Below are 18,235 nucleotides of genomic sequence, written 5' to 3'. Positions count from 1 at the left end.
CAATTTAGTCTATCAAATCCCTTTTCAACTTTCTAAACACTATTGTTCTTCTCTCTATAAGCATACACACTGACAAGCTACAAGAAATGACCTTTATGCTTGAAATGTGGATGGGGGAGGAAGTTCTCAACCATGGCAACCTGCAAATCAAAAGAATTCATAAAGAGACTCTACACGGTGGTGCATAGTCACAGACCTAGGTTTTCCTCACCCTTTCAACAAAGTCCACTTTCTTGAGAGCCGATCTAAAGGGTTAATTTGGGCAAAACGTGCCAGACAAAGAACTGAAAGAGAGTCAAGGTTTGTCAGCCTGTCACCACATATGACATGCCAAAAGGAACCATCAGGGGTAGGTTAGTGAGCTAACATGCAAGTAAATGGAATATTATGCAATGTTAAGTACGATCATGCAAGTCTACTAAGTACTGGAACTGGAAAGAGGCTTGGAATGCCGAAAACGGAAGGTTTAGTAGCACGCAAAATAGAGCCAAATAGTTGTGATTTCTAATCTTAACAAGTAGGTTCTCGACGTGGCTTTGATGTTGAAACATTATTCGCTACATATTTCTGTTCACGTGAACCCTGGAGTGTTGTCAATCTCTCATTTCAGTAGTCTCTGGAGGAAGGATTTATGGTCCACCAGGAGGAACTCATCTCATTTGGATTTTCATCTCCGTTCTACAAGTTGCCAAAGTCTTGGTTGTTGAGGAAATGTTAAATGTGGGAAGAAATGGATTATGGAGGTAAAAATGGCCATGCTTAATGATAAAATTGAAGAAAGGGGTAAATTTCTTCCTTCCCTTTTCCTTTTCGAAATAGGCCAATTTCTACCTGATCATTGATGTTTTATTACTCCTCTTATTCATTTTTATCGAAATCTCACGAAAGCTTGAGCGTTTGCATTTCTCTGATTTTATTTTTTGATTTATTTATGACAGGACTTATTGTTCCCTCCAGATGTCTTTGGTTCAAGAACCATAACAAAAAAAGACAAGAGTTGATGGGGTCTGTCTGCTGCAAATTATCAAGTATCTATGAAGTTCTATTAACATGCACTTTACTCTAACCTTAGAGAATAATACTTCAGATTCCAATCCGTGGATCACCGTCTCAATAAGCTGTATGATTTTGAAATCTAAATAAACCTGGTTTTTCAACGGAAAATTAGATAAGAAAAGAAAAGAAAAATAAAGAGAAAGAATCTCAAACTTGTGCTCAAAGAAAAATGAGAAATCAAGAACTAGGAGAAATGTCATGGATCAATCCCTTTATGTCCAAATGATTTTTCTAATTCTGAATGTATTAGATTTAGCATTGCATCTGTTTGCTACCTAGTGGTAAATTAGGTTTGTCTAATGGTAAATAGGGGGTATGATCTTGATAAAGGACTAAGAGGTCATAGGGTTCGATCCACGGTGTGTAATTACCTAGGATCTAATAGTTTACGAGATTTCTTAACACCCAAATGTTGTAGAGGTAAGCAGGTTGTCCCGTGAGAATAGTCAAGGTGCGCATAAGTTGATCCGGACACTTGTGGATATAAAAAATCATTAATAATAGATAGAGAGAGAGAACTGCATCCGTTTGACTTTCCCCTCTTGACTCCCCCCCAAGATGAATATCGCACAGGTTGTTCCATTCTTCATTACACAGTAAACAATTACTTCTCTTTTTTTCAAAAGAAAAAAAAAGAAAAGAAAAGAAGAGGAGAAACCAATCCAAAGACTGTGAAGGAGTTTGATCAAGTTGATAGTTTTACGCTTGCCTCAACTGGGAAGAATAAACTGCATCCATTTGTAAACCTTACATTTGTATCCTCTGAATCTGCAATGAATTTGAATCCGTAGGCTGACAGGCATTTGCAATTATGCTCAATCTGGTGGCAGTTACTACATATAAGTTCGTTTTTGAACATCAGTCTTGACAATGTGGCAGGAGTAAGAACCAATTAGAGCATGCCACGATAAGGAGGGTATGACAACTCCAGAAAAATAACCATTCCTATTCATTGGAAGGACTTGAAAATGGGCCTGCAATGTTTGTAAAGTGGTGCTTTCTAAATGGTGTAGCCAAAGGACTAGTTTGGAGGATTCCACCTTGTTGCTAGAGGTTATAGGTTTTGTCTGCTTGGAGGATTCTTCAATTGTCTCCGGCCCCACTCACGTGGATTGGAGTCTCTAATGACGCATAGTGAAGACAAAGATATTCTCATTCACAAATCTCCTCTAATCTCTTCCCAACCAATGATCACCCATCTCTCACGTGGGACTGCTGGCCCCTCCTACCTCGTCCCTGCATTTATTCAAAGACTAGTTTGGCTAACATTATTATAATGCTATAGCTGTAGTGTTCCCCATATGAGTTGATCACTTACAAGCATCAACTCTCTTGCTCTCTATATCAAATATCTCATTTTTCTTGCTCAAGCAGTAGGATATCAATATCAGAGGTTTTTCTGATTATAAAAAAACATGGCAGATTCTTCTGCTTCATACATACATATGGTACTTTGAAATTTTTGGTTTGGTTATTTTCATTTTATGATTTTAAATCCATTCCATTTGCATTAATATTCTTGGTAGCGAATCTAGTGATGGCAGTCAAATTTTTTTCTATAGGTGCAGCACCTCATAGAGAAGTGTCTCATCTTCCACATGACAAAAGAAGAGTGCATGGATGCCCTCTCCAAACATGCAGATATTAAACCTATCATCACGTCCACAGGTAAACCCTCTTAGATATATTCACGACCTTACTTGAATAGGATCTATTCTATAGGTTGTACAATTCTATTTTTGAGTTCGAAATATATAGTTGTGACGATGTGAATCTAAAGATACGGTCGTGATGGGTTTTATGAATCATGCATGAAGGAATCGCCAGACAACTAGACTACAAAGAGTATATATTAGTTGGCCTTTTTCAGTCAAGTACATAGTTCAAATTTCAATAATGCTTTTTAAAAACTTGAGTTGCAAGTTTCTAGATGAAATGATGGTTCTTTGTTCCTCCATCTCATCAAACATATGCAAATGTTTGTTATGTTATATTTGTATTATGTATGGATATTTCACCTAAACCGTTCAACATTAATACAGAGTGTTTTCTTTCTAATACAGTATGGAGTGAATTAGAGAAGGAAAACAAGGAATTCTTTGAAGCATATGCACAAACCCATAACAACAGTGACAGAATGTCCGAGGAAGACACAAGCCAAATGATCCAAAAGATGATATCGGATTCCAGCAAAGGGGACCCTAAAAACTAAGCCTGCCATGAAAACGATCTTGCCTCTGAGTTCTGGTTCGTACTTCAAAACTTATCATTACAATCAGACAAACTCGTTACATAGAGAATATGTTTAATGAGGTCCCCATGAATAATTGACCACATACGGAAATGAGCATAGAGTACATGGTCCCCAACCTATAGTAATCTCCCCCTAGGTGCTATAAATAGGTATTGTTTTTACTTAACCAGTCATATTGTGCCATGTCAATATATATTTACTTGAAGATATCAACTAGAAAATAACCATTGGATGTTGCTTTATCTTGAAGTTTAATGCTTCATTCTACATAGGGAGAGGTTTCTTTTCCTTTTCCCCCTTTGTCTTATTAGCGTAGGCAAACGGCCTCTTGCATTGAACTAATAAATGAAGCAAACATTCATTTGTGGGGACTACTTGGTCTATTCTTGTTCAAATCGTGAACTTTTTTTTTTTCTTTTTTTTTTTCTTTTTTTCTGGGTGAGAGTGAAGGCGATATGTATGGCTTTCTTTTAGTCACGGGTTCATAGTCAATACCCTCCCTTCTCTACTTAATTCTACTCTACTAGAGAACGTGAAGCTTGCGGTGAATATGCCTGGAGGAAAGCATTGCACTTGGGCTTATGTGTGGGCCAACCACTATCTACTTCGATACTCTTTACAATCCCCCACCACAAGATTCTGCTATATGGGTCATGTAGTTCTGTTTGTGAGTCTGATATCATTGACTTGCAACATGGGTAGCGGGTTGTTCTAATGCCTCTAGATTACGTATTATGATTTTGTTTTTTCACTTCAATGATGGTGGAAGTCAAGAATAGATGGCCATTAGAGTCAATAATATGATTATTAGATTTATGGGAATTATTTTAGAATCATTTTCTCACATTCATTCATGAATAGCATTTTCTATTTTGAATTTAAGGGGGGAATATCATTGGAATTTCCTTTAAGATCACGTTCATGTATCACAAATCTCTTCGAAATATGATTAGGTAATGAACTAAGAAGCACAAAATCATAAAAACTAAACAATTTTTAAAAAACTAAAATACGATACATTAATTTTATCTTTTACTTTTGGGCTACTAGGATTTTGGGTGGGGTTTTAAATAAAATGGGCTGGTGGGATAAAGGGTGGTTGCGATTGGACTTAAATTTTCAAAAAATTTACTTTAGTGTGACCCCTTCCAAGGGGGCACGCACATCCAAAAATAAAATCTAAAAAAATAGATACTTCAAAACATGGACATTGGATATTGTGAATTTAAATCTTTTTCTAGTCTCTTCTTTATACTGATTGTTGTTGATTTATGTTCATTATTTGGTTCCACATGTTCCTGTATTGTACTTTTAACAAAAATGTAGATGTAGAATCATATAAACTTTATTTTTAGTCACAGATACTACTTAAGGGTGTTCAAAAAATCCCTTGACCTGAAAAAACCGGTCAATCCAATCCAATCCGTGCGGTTTGTGTTGGGTTGGGTTCAAATAAATGAAAATTTTATGGATTTGGTTGGTTCATGAGTTCACCTAATATAATCCAGACCAACCCCAACCAACCCGAATTTATTATTAACTTTAAAATATATTTTTTTCTTACTTATAACACAATTATTTATACATATATTGATTTTAATTTTATGGGTTGAGTTCATTTTTTAATAAATGTTATTTGGGTTGAACAAATTTACAACCTAAACAATTGGATTGGATCTAAAAAGTCTTTCAACCCCACCCATGAATACCCGACATTATAGTCTTACTTATGGATTTTGTAGACATTTGAAAACATTGTTGCCTATATTTTGAATTTTATAGACATTATGGTCTTTCTTGTGAATTTTGGAGACTTGTTTTATTTATATAGATTTTGGATATCGTTCTTGTTGTAGATTGTGGAATCTTATGTGTTTTTTATTGGTGATTCCAAGTTTTTTTTAAGGGAACCAATGGAACCGAACCAACTGAACCCATTTTTTATGGGTTGGTTTGGTTCGGGTTCATAATTTAATAAGAGTTAGTTTGGGTTAGAAAAATACACAAACCAATCCATAGGATTGGGCCTAAAATATCCTTAAACCCAACCCAACCCACGAACACCCCTAATACTATATCCTTCTGGTGTTGGTAAACCGAGTGATCAAAAAATTATTACTTGGATATTTGAAGCAGTGATAACAGTAAAGGAATTCTGCACTGCAGTTGAAGGGGCGTGGATAGAACAACTTGAAATATAAGAACTAAAGTATGTGTAAAAGTTAAAAAAGAATGATTGCAGTGAATGATTTACCTCATTGAAATTTCATGTTTTATCCTTGTATTTACTTTGTCAAGTTTTGACATTTTACTTTCAATTTGATTAAATTGAATTCTTTAAATTGGACAAACAGTAAAATCAATAATGATAGTTAGCTGAAAGTTCATTGCTTTTTAAGACCTACAACTTGTTTTAAACTTCTTATATTTACTTTGTCAAGTTTTGACTATACAATTTGGTCTTTGATTGTTTCATTAGTTGAATTTTGTACGATTTATTGATTAGTTGTATGCTTAGATAGTGTATGGATTTGTAAACGGTAAAAATCTGTAGTATAAGAGTAAGATGTTATAAACATATGGATCTATATATATATATATAGCTTGAGCTTAACAAAGAAATTAGTACTTGAATATTGAGGATTAGGATGATAAATTGGATGGATTAGTTATATATATAATTGCAATTTCTGTTTAAGCCACACTTATTTTCCTCAAAATATAATCATAATCTAAAAAGTGGGTCTCATATAATTACATTTGTTGTTGTTCACCTAATCGTAATGAAAAGTGATGCTCACAATTAAATCTGTAATCAACGAACATAATCTGATTGCAAAGCTGAGGGTGATCAATTTGGTTGGGTTTGTTGATTACGCGGGACTCACTAGGAGATATCATTATGGTTATTGGTATTCTTATAGTCACAGTAGAAGAATTATGAATCTATCATAGTTATTGTTACTTTTATCGATATTGTAACCGATTCACATTAATTTATATTGTTTTTTTTTTCCTCCAAAACATTGAGAATCCTAATTCACAATTTCTTTATTATTTAGCTAACTTCAACCAAAATAATAATAATGATAATAACTTTGACGATTAAATTTAAGATTTACTTAAAGTATATGAATTAAATTTAAGATTTGTAGAAAGTACAAGGATAAAAAATGATACAACATAAAATATATTGACCAAAGTAGTATTTGTAACCAATAAAGAAAAAGAATCACTTTATATTCCTATAACTTTAGAGTTGTATCAATTAAATTAATAAGTGTATCATAATTTAAACCTTTTTATGGATGACTTATATTGTTAAATGATTTATTTTATATTATTTTACAGCTTTAATCTTAGTTATTATTCTACTATATTTTAGCCTTTTTACCATTGTGATACGTGCTTCTACTTTTCTCCTTAATTGAATAGTGAAGACTAAGGAATTATTACAACCGCTCTCTATTTTTTCCTCTTCTTTATCTTTTCACATATCTATTTTCACTTAATTTCATTTTAAATAAGAACCATTGGAATAAACATTTTTCTTTTCACTAAAGTGACAAGGAAAAAACACCACATAATTCTTACTAAATATGTGGAGAGAAATAGAAGAAGACGGGAACATGGGGAAAAAATACTCATATTAATAAAAATATTATACTATTTATTTGATTTTCATTATTTTTTTCTAAAAATATATTATACAAATCAAATTAAATTATTATTATTTTCTCCACCGTGGCCATGAATTCACTCAAAATCTATTGAAAAACGATCCTTCTTTGAGATATATATATGTAGTTGCGTGCTTAAATAGATTTATAGGCAAACTTAGTAACCCAAGAAACTGATTAATAAATATTACAAAAAAAGTTATATAATATTTTATTTTCCTCTACCAAATCAATCAAACCCTAATATTTTATGTTTAAAGAAAATACAATCAATAAATAAACATTATAATGAATAAGACAAAATCTAGAGTGTATTAGGTGTTAATCTAATAATTAAATTATTAAATTATTTATATTATTTTTTAAAAAAAAGCCTTAGTTTAGGTCAAAGGTTCATGCATGATGGGACAAATCATGTCCGAATATTAATTATAAAAATTATTTCTGTTCATTTCCACTCCTCGTTTTTATACGTCCACGCCATGACAACTAAGCTTATCCACCCCAGCCACCCACATCCAGTGAGTGCGCGTGCAAATTGAGGAGTGGAAACATCAAAATCGTACCTAAAAGAAAACAAAAATTTAAATTTAAATTTAATGGAATGGATTTAATTGTGATACAATCAAAATTCATATTTAGATCGAGCATTTTGGACCTGGTTTACAATATTAAACTCATTTTGTTTCGATAGTTTGAACTCAATCTTCATTCTCAATCCTATTTTCGTTAGACAATTATAACACTCTTCTGATTTTTAGTAATCTTAATTACATTCCAACCTCTCAAAGAGTCCCTTAGTGATTGGAATTTAAACTTTGTCTTTTCAATAATTATATTTAATCATTCAAAGTTAATATTTATTGAAAAGGATATATAATAATCTTAGAATAAATAGTGTGAATATAATTTCAAATTTAGAAAGAGAATGTCGACATTTATTTTTGTGCTAACATAGCGTAACTCATTCTTCTAAAGTTGGAGATTTAAATTCTCATACTTCATGTTATAATTTGAAAAGGTAAAGTCTTTTTTTAATAAAAAAATCTAGAAGTTTAAGGATATATTAGATATAAAATATAAAGTTTAGGAACTTGTTTGACACAAAATTGAGAGTTTAAAGAGTTATTATACAGTTTTAAAAGTTTAGAACTAAATAGACACAACCATGAAAGTTCATGTCCCATTAGATAATTATTCGATATTTTATTTTTTTAAAGTGAAGTTTGTAAAAGTTATCCAATTTCTACTAATATTATAAAAAACGAAGTCGATTTTTAAAAAAGGATATTTTCAAAAATAGAAAAATAAGAAAAACTATTTACATAAAATATCAAAATTTTAATCTTTTTAATAGACACTGATAGAAGTATATCAATATCTATTAGTATTTTTTTATACTATTTCTGTAAATAATTTGATATTTTTTCTATTCATCAAAATTTTGTTTTTTAAGAACTAAAAAAAAGTAGTTTTCTTTTTAAAATCGGATCAAAACTTAAAAAGATGAGCCCTTTTTTTTTTTTAAAGAAAGCGAAGAATTACAATTAATTGGAATACAATTGTTTTTTTTTTTTTTTTGAAAGATATTGTAATTAAAACGTAGAGTGGGAGAATCGAACCTCAAACCACGAGAATGATAGTATGAACATTATGTCAGTTAAGCTACGTTCTTGTTGTCAATTAGAATACAAATTTCAAAAACCGACAACTAAACAAAATGATTATCCTCAGTGCCTTGAATTTAACATAATTTACAAAAAAAAAAATATGTTTTGTTTCCAGAATTTTACTAGAAATTCGTTTTTTAAAAGAGCGAAACATCATAATTTAAAATTTTTAAAAATATAAATATAAATTTTAAAAACCACAAAACTGAAAACAAAATCCAAAATGGAAACAAAGGTTAATTGCGAAGAAATACCCTAGAATTTTGCCATATATTTAAAAAAAAATTAATTCAAAAGTCGCAATATTACTTCTAATTTTCAAAATTGTGTATTTAATTTATAAAATTAAGCATGAAAATCTTATTATAATTGTAATAGATTAATAATTTAAAGAATAAATAATATTCAATATATCGATAAAAAAATAATTAATTATGAATCAATAATAATTTTAATTATAAATATTTGAAGATTATATTTATAATTATAAATATTCAATATTTTAATCATAACTATAAATATTTTAATAAATTTATAATTCAAATTAACTAGTTAATATATTTATTAAACGTCGTACTAATTATAATCTAACACTTAATCATTTTTATTATTAATAAAGCTCAACACTAGTAAATTTACTTTTAATTAAATAATATGATAAAATATATTTAAATGGACAATATATTATATAAAAGTTGAAGAAAATGAGATAAAAATATGATATATTAATAACGAATACTTTGTAAATATAATATGTTAATAATGAACGGAGTAATAAAAAATAATTACAATAAATAATCTCCATACATTTCTTGATTATTAAAAAAGTAATAAAATAATAAATTATTATTATTGAAAATGGAGTTTAATACTAACTAAATTTAATTAATCCTAATTTACTAATTAAATATATTTAAAATATTATTAGTCAATAAATTAATAATTTATGTAACAAATAATTCCATTCATTTAATAAATTTTTTATTAAGTAAATATTTTAATATATCATAATTGATTTATTAAAATAAATATTTATATAATTTTTGTTAAATTAATATTAATTAATCGATTAATTAGCTAGAGAAAAAAAGAAAACCCATAATTTTGGAAGGGAATAAAAAACTTGAAATAAACATGGAATTGGATACCTGTACCAATTCCTATGTAGAAAACCTGACAACCAAACGGTTTTAACCTAGTCTTACATCATATATAATTTGAAATTTTAATTTGATTTTACAAAATTAATTTTATTTCAAATTTTTCTAAAAAAAAGAAAGAAAATACAAAAAAGTACGTAAAAATAGTAAAAACTATCATAACCCTTGTGCATATACAAAAATTAAAAAGTAAAAGAAAAAAACTACAAAAACACTAAAACAATCAATCACACTCTTCTTAGCCATTATATCGACCAATAAATTTATCAAACATATTAAATCTCAAAATCAAGGTATTTTCTCTCCACCCACTTCAATACTTAAAGATCAATAGGTGAATGAATAGAAAAAAAAAACGAACACATATAAAAAAATACAATAAATCACTCTATATGATTTTCCAAAATTGAAAAGTGAGAAAAGTTTTGAAATATAAGATATACATTAAATAAAAGATGATATTTCTTCTAGATTTAGAAGAGATATCTGAAGCAATACTTGAAAGAGAACAATTGCAGCAGGTAAGTAAAATTTAAACAAAAATAAAGATACCCGATGAAAAATGAGGGGTTGAATTTATCTATTTATAGAGATAACTTAGATTTCAAATTAATAAAACATAATTTGAAAATAAAATCCATGTGAGTGATAAATCTTTTTTTTTTTTTTTATCTACATGAATAATAAAATTTTTATTTTTTAATGATAAAATTTTGAATTTTAAATCAAATATTAGAATTAACCAAATTGTAAACTAGTAAAATTCAACTGAATTATTAATTTTTAAAATCTAAATTAATTAAATTTACGTGAATTATAAATTATTTAATACGGATAAAAGGGAAATCAAATGTTTAATATTTAGTGAAAAAAAAATGCTTATATTTCTGTGAAATGAATCGTGAGCGACGATGGTGCAGTTGCTGACAAGCGCAAGTGCATAAGTTGGCGCGTAATTTTCTGAATCCGAATACGACAATCATAAAATCATAAAAAAGATAGCAAAAAAGAAATACCCAAAATTCCGAATACATCAAATTCCTAAACTTTCACACTGTTATATGATTTCCCATCATTTTCCCTTCACCATCGCGCCTCTTTCCTTTCCCTTAACTTTCAGTATCGTTTAGCAACCAAAAACATCGATTACCCATCTTCCAGATTTCCTCCGCCGACTTCACTTTCTGGGGTTTTCTCCTTTTTCACCATTATTAACAACCAAAAGTTTTCAATTCCTGTGTTTGACTTCAAATCCTTTCGATTCAATTGCGTCTTTCTTTGCCATTTGGTCGGTTTGTTCTCTTTTTTTGTTCATATCAGCAAATTTAGGAAGTGGGTTTCGACTTGATTGATCTATTGGTGCCTCTTTAGAATGATCTGGAGGTTTCTCTAGTTTTCTCTTTTTGTTGTTGCAGATTATGGAAGTTTTGTGTGGTAAACCTAAGATCAGCGTTTTGATGCGAAGGGTTTTGAAGGAAGGTTTGAATTTCTTCGTTGTCTTTGTGTTTATTTGATTTCTGGGTTTTTTTCTATGTTTGTGTTACTATTTAAACCAAGTTCAATGATTACGCTTCTGGGTTTGCCTTTTTTTTTTTTTGTTGCTTTTGTTAATCAAGTGGGCTATGCTTTTTATGGCGTTTTAATGATTTTGTTTTATTGTTGTCGCTGGGAATTTGTAGATTGTGAATTGGAATTGTTATTCTAACCATTAATTTGATATTATGACAGCATGTTGATGCCTTCATTAATGAATTACTTTATGTTTGTTTTCCTTTTTTTTTTTTCTTTTACTCCAATGATTGCTGACCAGAAATAAGGTGTTCGAAATGATTTCTTTTCTTCACAGGTTGATTACTTCAGACCTTGCTGTGTTATATTTATTTATCTGAATCTGAATGGTTCATTTCTTCTCATTTATGGGATTGGATTGGATGAAACTTCTGTTTTTTAGTTGGTTCTTCTTATCAGTTTTATTTTCTCTTTTAGAACTTCTTTTTGTTGGCTATGGTGGAAAAAACAGAATTGTTTTCTAATTATGGATAAAAATAGCGATAAGCTTATATGTAATTATGTAGTCTGGGACTGGGAGGCTACTGTTTTTTTTTTTTTTTTTTTTTTTTGGGGGGGGGGGGGGGGGGGGGTGTCCATAAAAGGAATATGTAGTTCTTTGAGAAATACTCCTTATAATGCTCTTGTTCTTTTGATTATGCTATATATTTATTCTCTTTTACACAAGTACATTTGTTTCCTTTGCTTTTAATTTTATATTAATCACTTCTAAAGCTCATTAAAATGTACTGTTACCGTATTCAGGAAGTAGAGAGATTAAGGAACCTAGAAATCACGGGAAGATAAAGTAAGCTTTTCAATATTCTGCTTTTGTAATTGATACGTTTATATAATTCACCTTGGTAGTTAATAATCTGCAATCAGCTTTATGTCTCAAAAGGGGACAATTGGTTCTTGAACTTAAGGCACATGAACTTCTCTCTCTCTCTCTTTTCCTCCTTTACCTGAAATATTCTTAATGGATTTTTGCAGACAATAATTTTATTCTCAGTAAACTACTTGAGGTCGGTGGTTGTCGACCATAAAGTTTTGTCGGTAGAGTTTCTCGAGATGGAACTCAGACAGTGTACAACTAGTGTTCTTGAAGCATTGATGGGCTTTGATGAGCGGCAACCTCAGCATCATGCTCCAAGGCATTCTGAAGTTCTTTCTGATGATTACTTACAAAGGGTTGCATCCATTGGAATCTCAAAGAAGAAATACCCCTCCAGATGTCATCCATTTAGGATGACAGTTGAAGAGCCAACAGAACTCTTCAATTCTTTCAAAGTAGAAAATAACTTTAGCCGCTGCAACGAGTTATGGGAATGGGAGAAGGCGGATTCTAGTTTATCAGCAGGATGTATGCCACTTACAAGACACACCATCATGACTGAAAAGCACTTTTCAACAGGTAAGGTGATACAGACTTCAAAGGATTTTCAAAATTTACCAGAGGTTCTTGATTCTATGGACATCTCACCAAGACCTACAAGAGGAAAAAATTCTATATTCAACCAGGCCAAAAATGGACCAAGTGTTTCAAAAGAACATTATAGTTCGACAGAAAGAAATAATGATGCAGGCACTAAATTGAAGGACAGGAAACTAGGGCAGACACACTCGTCAGAGGATCTAGATTTTTTGAAGTCTTCAAGACCTTTGTTAGAGTGGAGAGATAAGCTATGTTTTTCTTCCTCTTCACCAACTTCTTTGAGAGGCTCACATTTAGTTAATGATAAATGCAAAGATTGTCTTAGTTCTCAAAATGGAAAGAATATTGCTCAAAATGGAAAGAATATTGCTAAAGAAAATCAAAGGACTATGGAGTATGCACTACAGCCCATCAAGCAATCATCTCAAGTTTCAAGTATTCTGGATGAAAGTAGGAGAACAACGAGGCACGGTTTTGTTAATTTGCATTTGAAGAACTCAAGATTAGGAACCATATATGACGATGTGTGCAGAAATGAAACCAAGTACAGAAGGAATTCTTCCCCCAGTTTATCTAATTGGACAGCGAAATACAAGCATTCCTGCTTCTTTTCAGTTGAGTCATACAAGGCCAGAGAATCCAGGGAGAAAGTCACAGAAGAACAAAGGAAGACTGAGAACTTGTTGCCATCTACACAGGGTAGGCAAATGAATGAAATGCCTACATTGCCTCATTTTGCATCGTTGCCCAGTGATTTGAATTGCAAACCTGTCAAGTTTGATTTCCAGAAGCATGTTTGTTCAAATAAGGAACATTTTCATTCTGGTAGTCCCCTGTGCTTGAGCTGGAAGGTTAAGAGACTAGATCAGCTCTGTAAAAACTCCCATAGATTGAGATTTGATTCTACTTCTGCAGTGACTACAAGATCTAGAACCAGAAGCAGATACGAGGCCCTTCGTAATACATGGTTCTTAAAGCATGAAGGTCCTGGTGCTTGGCTACAATGCAAGCCATCAAATAGAAGTTCCAATAAAAAGGATGCTTCAGAACCTAGCTTGAAATTAAGCTCTAAGAAATTGAAGATTTTTCCTTGCCCTGATTCAGCAAGTGATCATGTTGACAATGATGACTGTATGGTTGGTGATGATCTGAAGACCAAAGTTGAGAAGAAAGACCATTGTGATCAGCATTCTTTAAACTGTCTATCACCAAGGAGTAAAGGTGTTTTCTGCACACAAAACATTCCCGTCAAACAAGGAAATCAAGCTACTTCTATTCAACAGGTTCCATATCTCCCCTCATTTAGTTGTTCAGAATATTACGAAAGTAGAATAGGACTTAGGAGCATACTCTCTTCTAATGCAGTCTTGTATTCTATAATCTTATTGGCTAATGAACTTTTAATTTACTGAAATTGGTCAATTAATTTTACTTCTGGCTAGTAGGAGTGTATTTATTATTAAATTATGCAACATACAGTCAGACAAAGCTAAATGGTTTAAGCCTACCTTCCAAGTGAAGGTGGGCATAAAGAATTATGATAAGAGAAATAAAATAATTTAGTTGTTTTTCTCCCACAACGAACCTTTGAGTGTCTTTCAAAGTTGGTATAAAATGCATAGGCAAGTTTATAAGCTATAGATATATGTGCCTTTAGTTTCTTTTTGATGCATGCAAAAAGACTAATCACCATTAACTTTGGTGTCAGAATAAATGCCCTCTTGTGGAAGTGAGTTGGAAATTCAACTGAATTAGTTAACTTTCTCGTGTAAAAAAATTCTCTTGGTGTAAATTTGAGGGACTAGTCTCAAGTTTTTTAATAGATCAAGTGCTTTAGGTAGCTACTAATATTTCATAGTTTTGGTTTGGTTCTGATTGCTTGGGCTTTAGACATGGTAAAATAGTGTACTCAAGCTGCTGTATGTATTTTAAGATGGTCATCTGGGTGTATTTTGACTTCTCTTTACAATACAAAGCATATGGTTCTTACTTCTACTCTAATTAAATGGAACATTTCATAACCTAGATTTACACGAGTGTTCTACTTCATTCTATGCTTATTGGCAATTTGACATCTTTCAAAGTCCATGTGTACCAACTATACATACACCTTTTTTCAATCTTCTGTAATTTCAGATCATTTATGAAAAAATTTCTCGAGTAAAAAGACAAATTTTCTAAGTTTTGTCGTCTTCACATTTCCGTGTCAAGGAATTCATTTTTTTTTTCTTATGATGTGTGCTTCGTATCTGTCCTTGTTTGTAGTTAGTACATCTTTTCTTGGAGTATTTCCATATTTCTTGTAATGGCATTCTTCTGTTTTCCCCAGGACTTCTTTATCCTCAACAAGTTTCTATATCCTTATGGTTTAATATTTCTTAAGCTATAAATAAATTGCAGGAAGGTCTCCCCTTTGAACACTATCCTAGCAAAGAGCAAGATTCTATTGTGAGTTTGGAGGAGGCTTTTCAACCTAGTCCAGTTTCAGTCCTTGAACCACTTTTTAAAGACGAAACATTATTCAGTTCTGAATCCCCAGGCATTAACGGTAGAGGTGACCTGTCTTATTACTATATTCTCGCTTTCAAGTTCATTCCTTCTTGAAAACTCTCTCCATACTCATCTAACATATTCTGGCTGTAGATTTAATGATGCAACTTGAACTTCTGATGTCGGACTCCCCGGGAACTAACTCAGAAGGACATGATTTATTTGTATCAAGTGATGATGATGGTGGAGAAGGATCTATATGCAGTTCTAATGAAATTGATGACATTATGAGCACATTCAAATTCAAAGATAGTAGAGATTTTTCATACCTTGTTGATGTATTGAGCGAGGCGAGCTTACATTGTAAAAGCCTGGAGACGGGTTCTGTTTCATGTCACAATCAGGAACATCAAGTGATCAGCCCTGCAGTCTTCGAGACCTTAGAGAAGAAGTTTGGGGAACAAAATTCTTGGAGGAGATCAGAAAGAAAGCTTCTCTTTGACAGGATAAATTCTGGGTTAGTAGAACTCTTTCAATCTTTTGATGGTGTGCCGGAATGGGCAAAGCCTGTATCGAGAAGATTTCGGCCATTGCTTAACCACGAAATGATCGAGGAAGAACTATGGATCCTGTTGGATAGCCAAGAAAGGGAAGTGAATAAGGATTTAGTAGATAAGCAATTTGGAAAGGAGATTGGATGGATAGATCTTGGAGATGAGATTGATTCTATTTGTAGAGAACTGGAGAGATTGTTGGTCAATGAGCTTGTTGCTGAGTTTGGTAGCATTGAATTATTTTGAGTGGTATGATTTATAGCAGTCATGGATAAACATTAGCATACAAAAACATAGAGATCTGTTCTTTTTTTTTTTTTTTTTTCTTTATTAAAAAGAGAGTCATATATTTGTGTATAGGAAACAGTTTTGATCCAGTTGAAGTGTTTGAAGAGGATGTATTCTTTTATTCATGAGTGGAACCATAGTTTATTGTTGTCAAGTGTGACAGATTGATCCTATTTTAATAATTCAAACATTTTCTATTCTTGAGTGGAAATATGTTTGAATTATTAGTTTGTTTGTGAATTTCTGGCTTTCAATAAAAGCTTATGTTTCACAATTATGATCAAGCATTTGATATTCTCTCTCTAATTTGATAGACTAAAGTTGGAGAAGGCAATCATAAAAATCCCTACTTTTTATTTTGCATCACATTAGCCAAATAAATATTTATTTATTTTGAATTAGATGCTACACCACCTGTTAGATTGAAGTTATAGACGTTTTAAATGTTTAAGGACTATATTAGATAAAAATTTAAAGTTTAAGATCAAAATAGGATTTAAACCTATAGTCTCAAATGAATGCGGTTATTTATATGAATATTTGCATTAAAAAGTTAGTTTGGAGGGATTAATCATATGAATATTTGCATTAAAAATTTGGTTAAAATGTGTTGGTTTGAAATTAATTGAAAAAGTTAGTTTTAAATGTTCAGATTTTTTTTAAACAAATGATGAAAAAATAATTATTTATTTATTTATTTTCGATGAAACACACTACACCCTTTTTTTAATATATATATATATATATATATATATTTATTTATTTATTATATGACATATTTTCTCCATTAATTTCAAACAACATTTTTTACTATTTTTTAAAATAGGGACTATTGGATAAATGGTCAAAATATAATTGTATTTTAGAAAAATGACTAAATAAACTTTTTTTTTTTTTTGGTGAAAATGGCCAAATTATTCATTCTAATATTTTAAAAATTTTATGAATGGACAAAGATATCCCTACAACCAAATCTCTATAGTTGTGAATTTTAAACTAAAAATCCAATCACCTAAAACAAGATCATAAATTTGAATTTTGAATATTATAAATAAATAAATAAAACTATTTAAATCAAGCAGTAAATCTAAATCATATCTAATTTAGTTTTAAAAAACAATATCTAAAATAATATAAAAAATAAATTAACTTAGATAAACAAAAATCTGATGTTGATACCCAGAAATAAGCAAACACCTTGTATTCAAAATAGAAGTTTGTCTCATATTAAGCTCGATGAATACCCATTAGTCTTAGTCATACATCATTACACATACTAAAAAGCAATCGAAATTTTTGTTAATCTAAATATGTAAATACCTTGTAATAACTAGAATCTTCGTCATCTTTGTCACACATATTATACTAAACTAACTTAAATCCCACACATAACGTGTAATAAACTAAAATAATTTATCAAATTGAGCCATATACAAGTGCAAATACTACATACCAAAAGAACCATCCATTGATCTACACAAATACTTCATACTAAAACCCCAAGTATTTGATGGAAATGGTGGAAAACAACTTGGTTAAAATCTAAACTACCCTCCTCCAACCTCCATGGGGTTGGCTACCTTCTTTACATTTACACATTAGATTTCCCAACGCCTAATTCACCCCTACTTGTCCATGATCTCTCATATCGCCTATTTAGTCATATCTTTTCATAGAAATACTAATTATCATCAAATCTCTAATTCATCTTTCATTCCAATCGTTATTGATTTAGAAATCTCACAAAGCACAAAATCCCGGATCAATTTGTAAAACTTTAATATAAAAAAATACATTACATACCTTAAGTTGAATACATTATGAAAATGTCTACCCAATGATCAAATTATCAAGCAATGCCTCTTCCATAAATGATTCACATAGGATGCTATTAAGTATATGATCAATCTTGAAAAGCTTTTTTTTTTTTTTTTGAAGATATAGAGATGTAAATTTTGTTGAAATATAGCCACCAATTTTTTGGTATCGTGTTCCATATTAGTTCACGGAGGATGTATGTGATTCACTTTTTTTAGCTAACTACAAATAAATATAGTTGTAGATTTATCTTTATCTCTATAAAATCTCCACAAATCCTGC

The 18,235-nt window shown here is 30.8% G+C and overlaps 2 protein-coding genes across 6 annotated transcripts; both read left to right on the top strand.

Moving 5' to 3' along the window:
• The first annotated feature begins 2,322 nt into the window (after positions 1-2,322).
• On the top strand, positions 2,323-3,681 carry LOC120080119 (uncharacterized). Its single transcript, XM_039034683.2, has 3 exons — positions 2,323-2,504; positions 2,619-2,724; positions 3,120-3,681. Exons 1-3 carry the CDS (start codon positions 2,472-2,474, stop codon positions 3,266-3,268), a joined length of 288 nt encoding a protein of 95 aa, XP_038890611.1. The 5' UTR covers positions 2,323-2,471; the 3' UTR covers positions 3,269-3,681.
• Positions 3,682-10,733: 7,052 nt separating this feature from the next.
• Positions 10,734-16,289, top strand: TRM18 (Phosphatidylinositol N-acetyglucosaminlytransferase subunit P-like protein). 5 transcript variants are annotated; one of them, XM_039033808.2, is made up of 5 exons: positions 10,734-11,299; positions 12,134-12,176; positions 12,362-14,086; positions 15,204-15,357; positions 15,447-16,289. In XM_039033808.2, the coding sequence occupies exons 3-5, from the start codon at positions 12,440-12,442 to the stop codon at positions 16,091-16,093; spliced, it is 2,448 nt and encodes an 815-aa protein (XP_038889736.1). In that variant the 5' UTR covers positions 10,734-11,299; positions 12,134-12,176; positions 12,362-12,439; the 3' UTR covers positions 16,094-16,289. The 5 variants fall into 5 exon arrangements, with proteins under 5 accessions (XP_038889736.1, XP_038889737.1, XP_038889740.1 ...); XM_039033812.2 differs by having other exon boundaries at positions 10,880-11,299; positions 15,204-15,351; XM_039033809.2 differs by having other exon boundaries at positions 10,839-12,176.
• Positions 16,290-18,235: the final 1,946 nt, after the last annotated feature.

Source organism: Benincasa hispida, chromosome 6 (genome assembly GCF_027475165.1).
Source record: "Benincasa hispida cultivar pf3 chromosome 6, pf3_genome.v1.1, whole genome shotgun sequence".
In the NCBI taxonomy this organism is placed as follows: Eukaryota; Viridiplantae; Streptophyta; class Magnoliopsida; order Cucurbitales; family Cucurbitaceae; genus Benincasa; species Benincasa hispida.
This window is presented reverse-complemented; position numbering and strand designations above follow the sequence as displayed.

Bases quoted from the DNA above. Each gene is read 5' to 3' on its own strand.
- LOC120080119 (XM_039034683.2), top strand. From the start codon at position 2,472: ATGGCAGATTCTTCTGCTTCATACATACATATG. The intron at 2,505-2,618 runs GTACTTTGAAAT...TTTTTTCTATAG, and splicing joins CTGCTTCATACATACATATG to GTGCAGCACCTCATAGAGAA. The intron at 2,725-3,119 runs GTAAACCCTCTT...TTTCTAATACAG, and splicing joins ACCTATCATCACGTCCACAG to TATGGAGTGAATTAGAGAAG.
- TRM18 (XM_039033808.2), top strand. From the start codon at position 12,440: ATGGAACTCAGACAGTGTACAACTAGTGTTCTTGAAGCATTGATGGGC. The intron at 14,087-15,203 runs GTTCCATATCTC...AATAAATTGCAG, and splicing joins AAGCTACTTCTATTCAACAG to GAAGGTCTCCCCTTTGAACA. The intron at 15,358-15,446 runs GTGACCTGTCTT...TTCTGGCTGTAG, and splicing joins CCCAGGCATTAACGGTAGAG to ATTTAATGATGCAACTTGAA.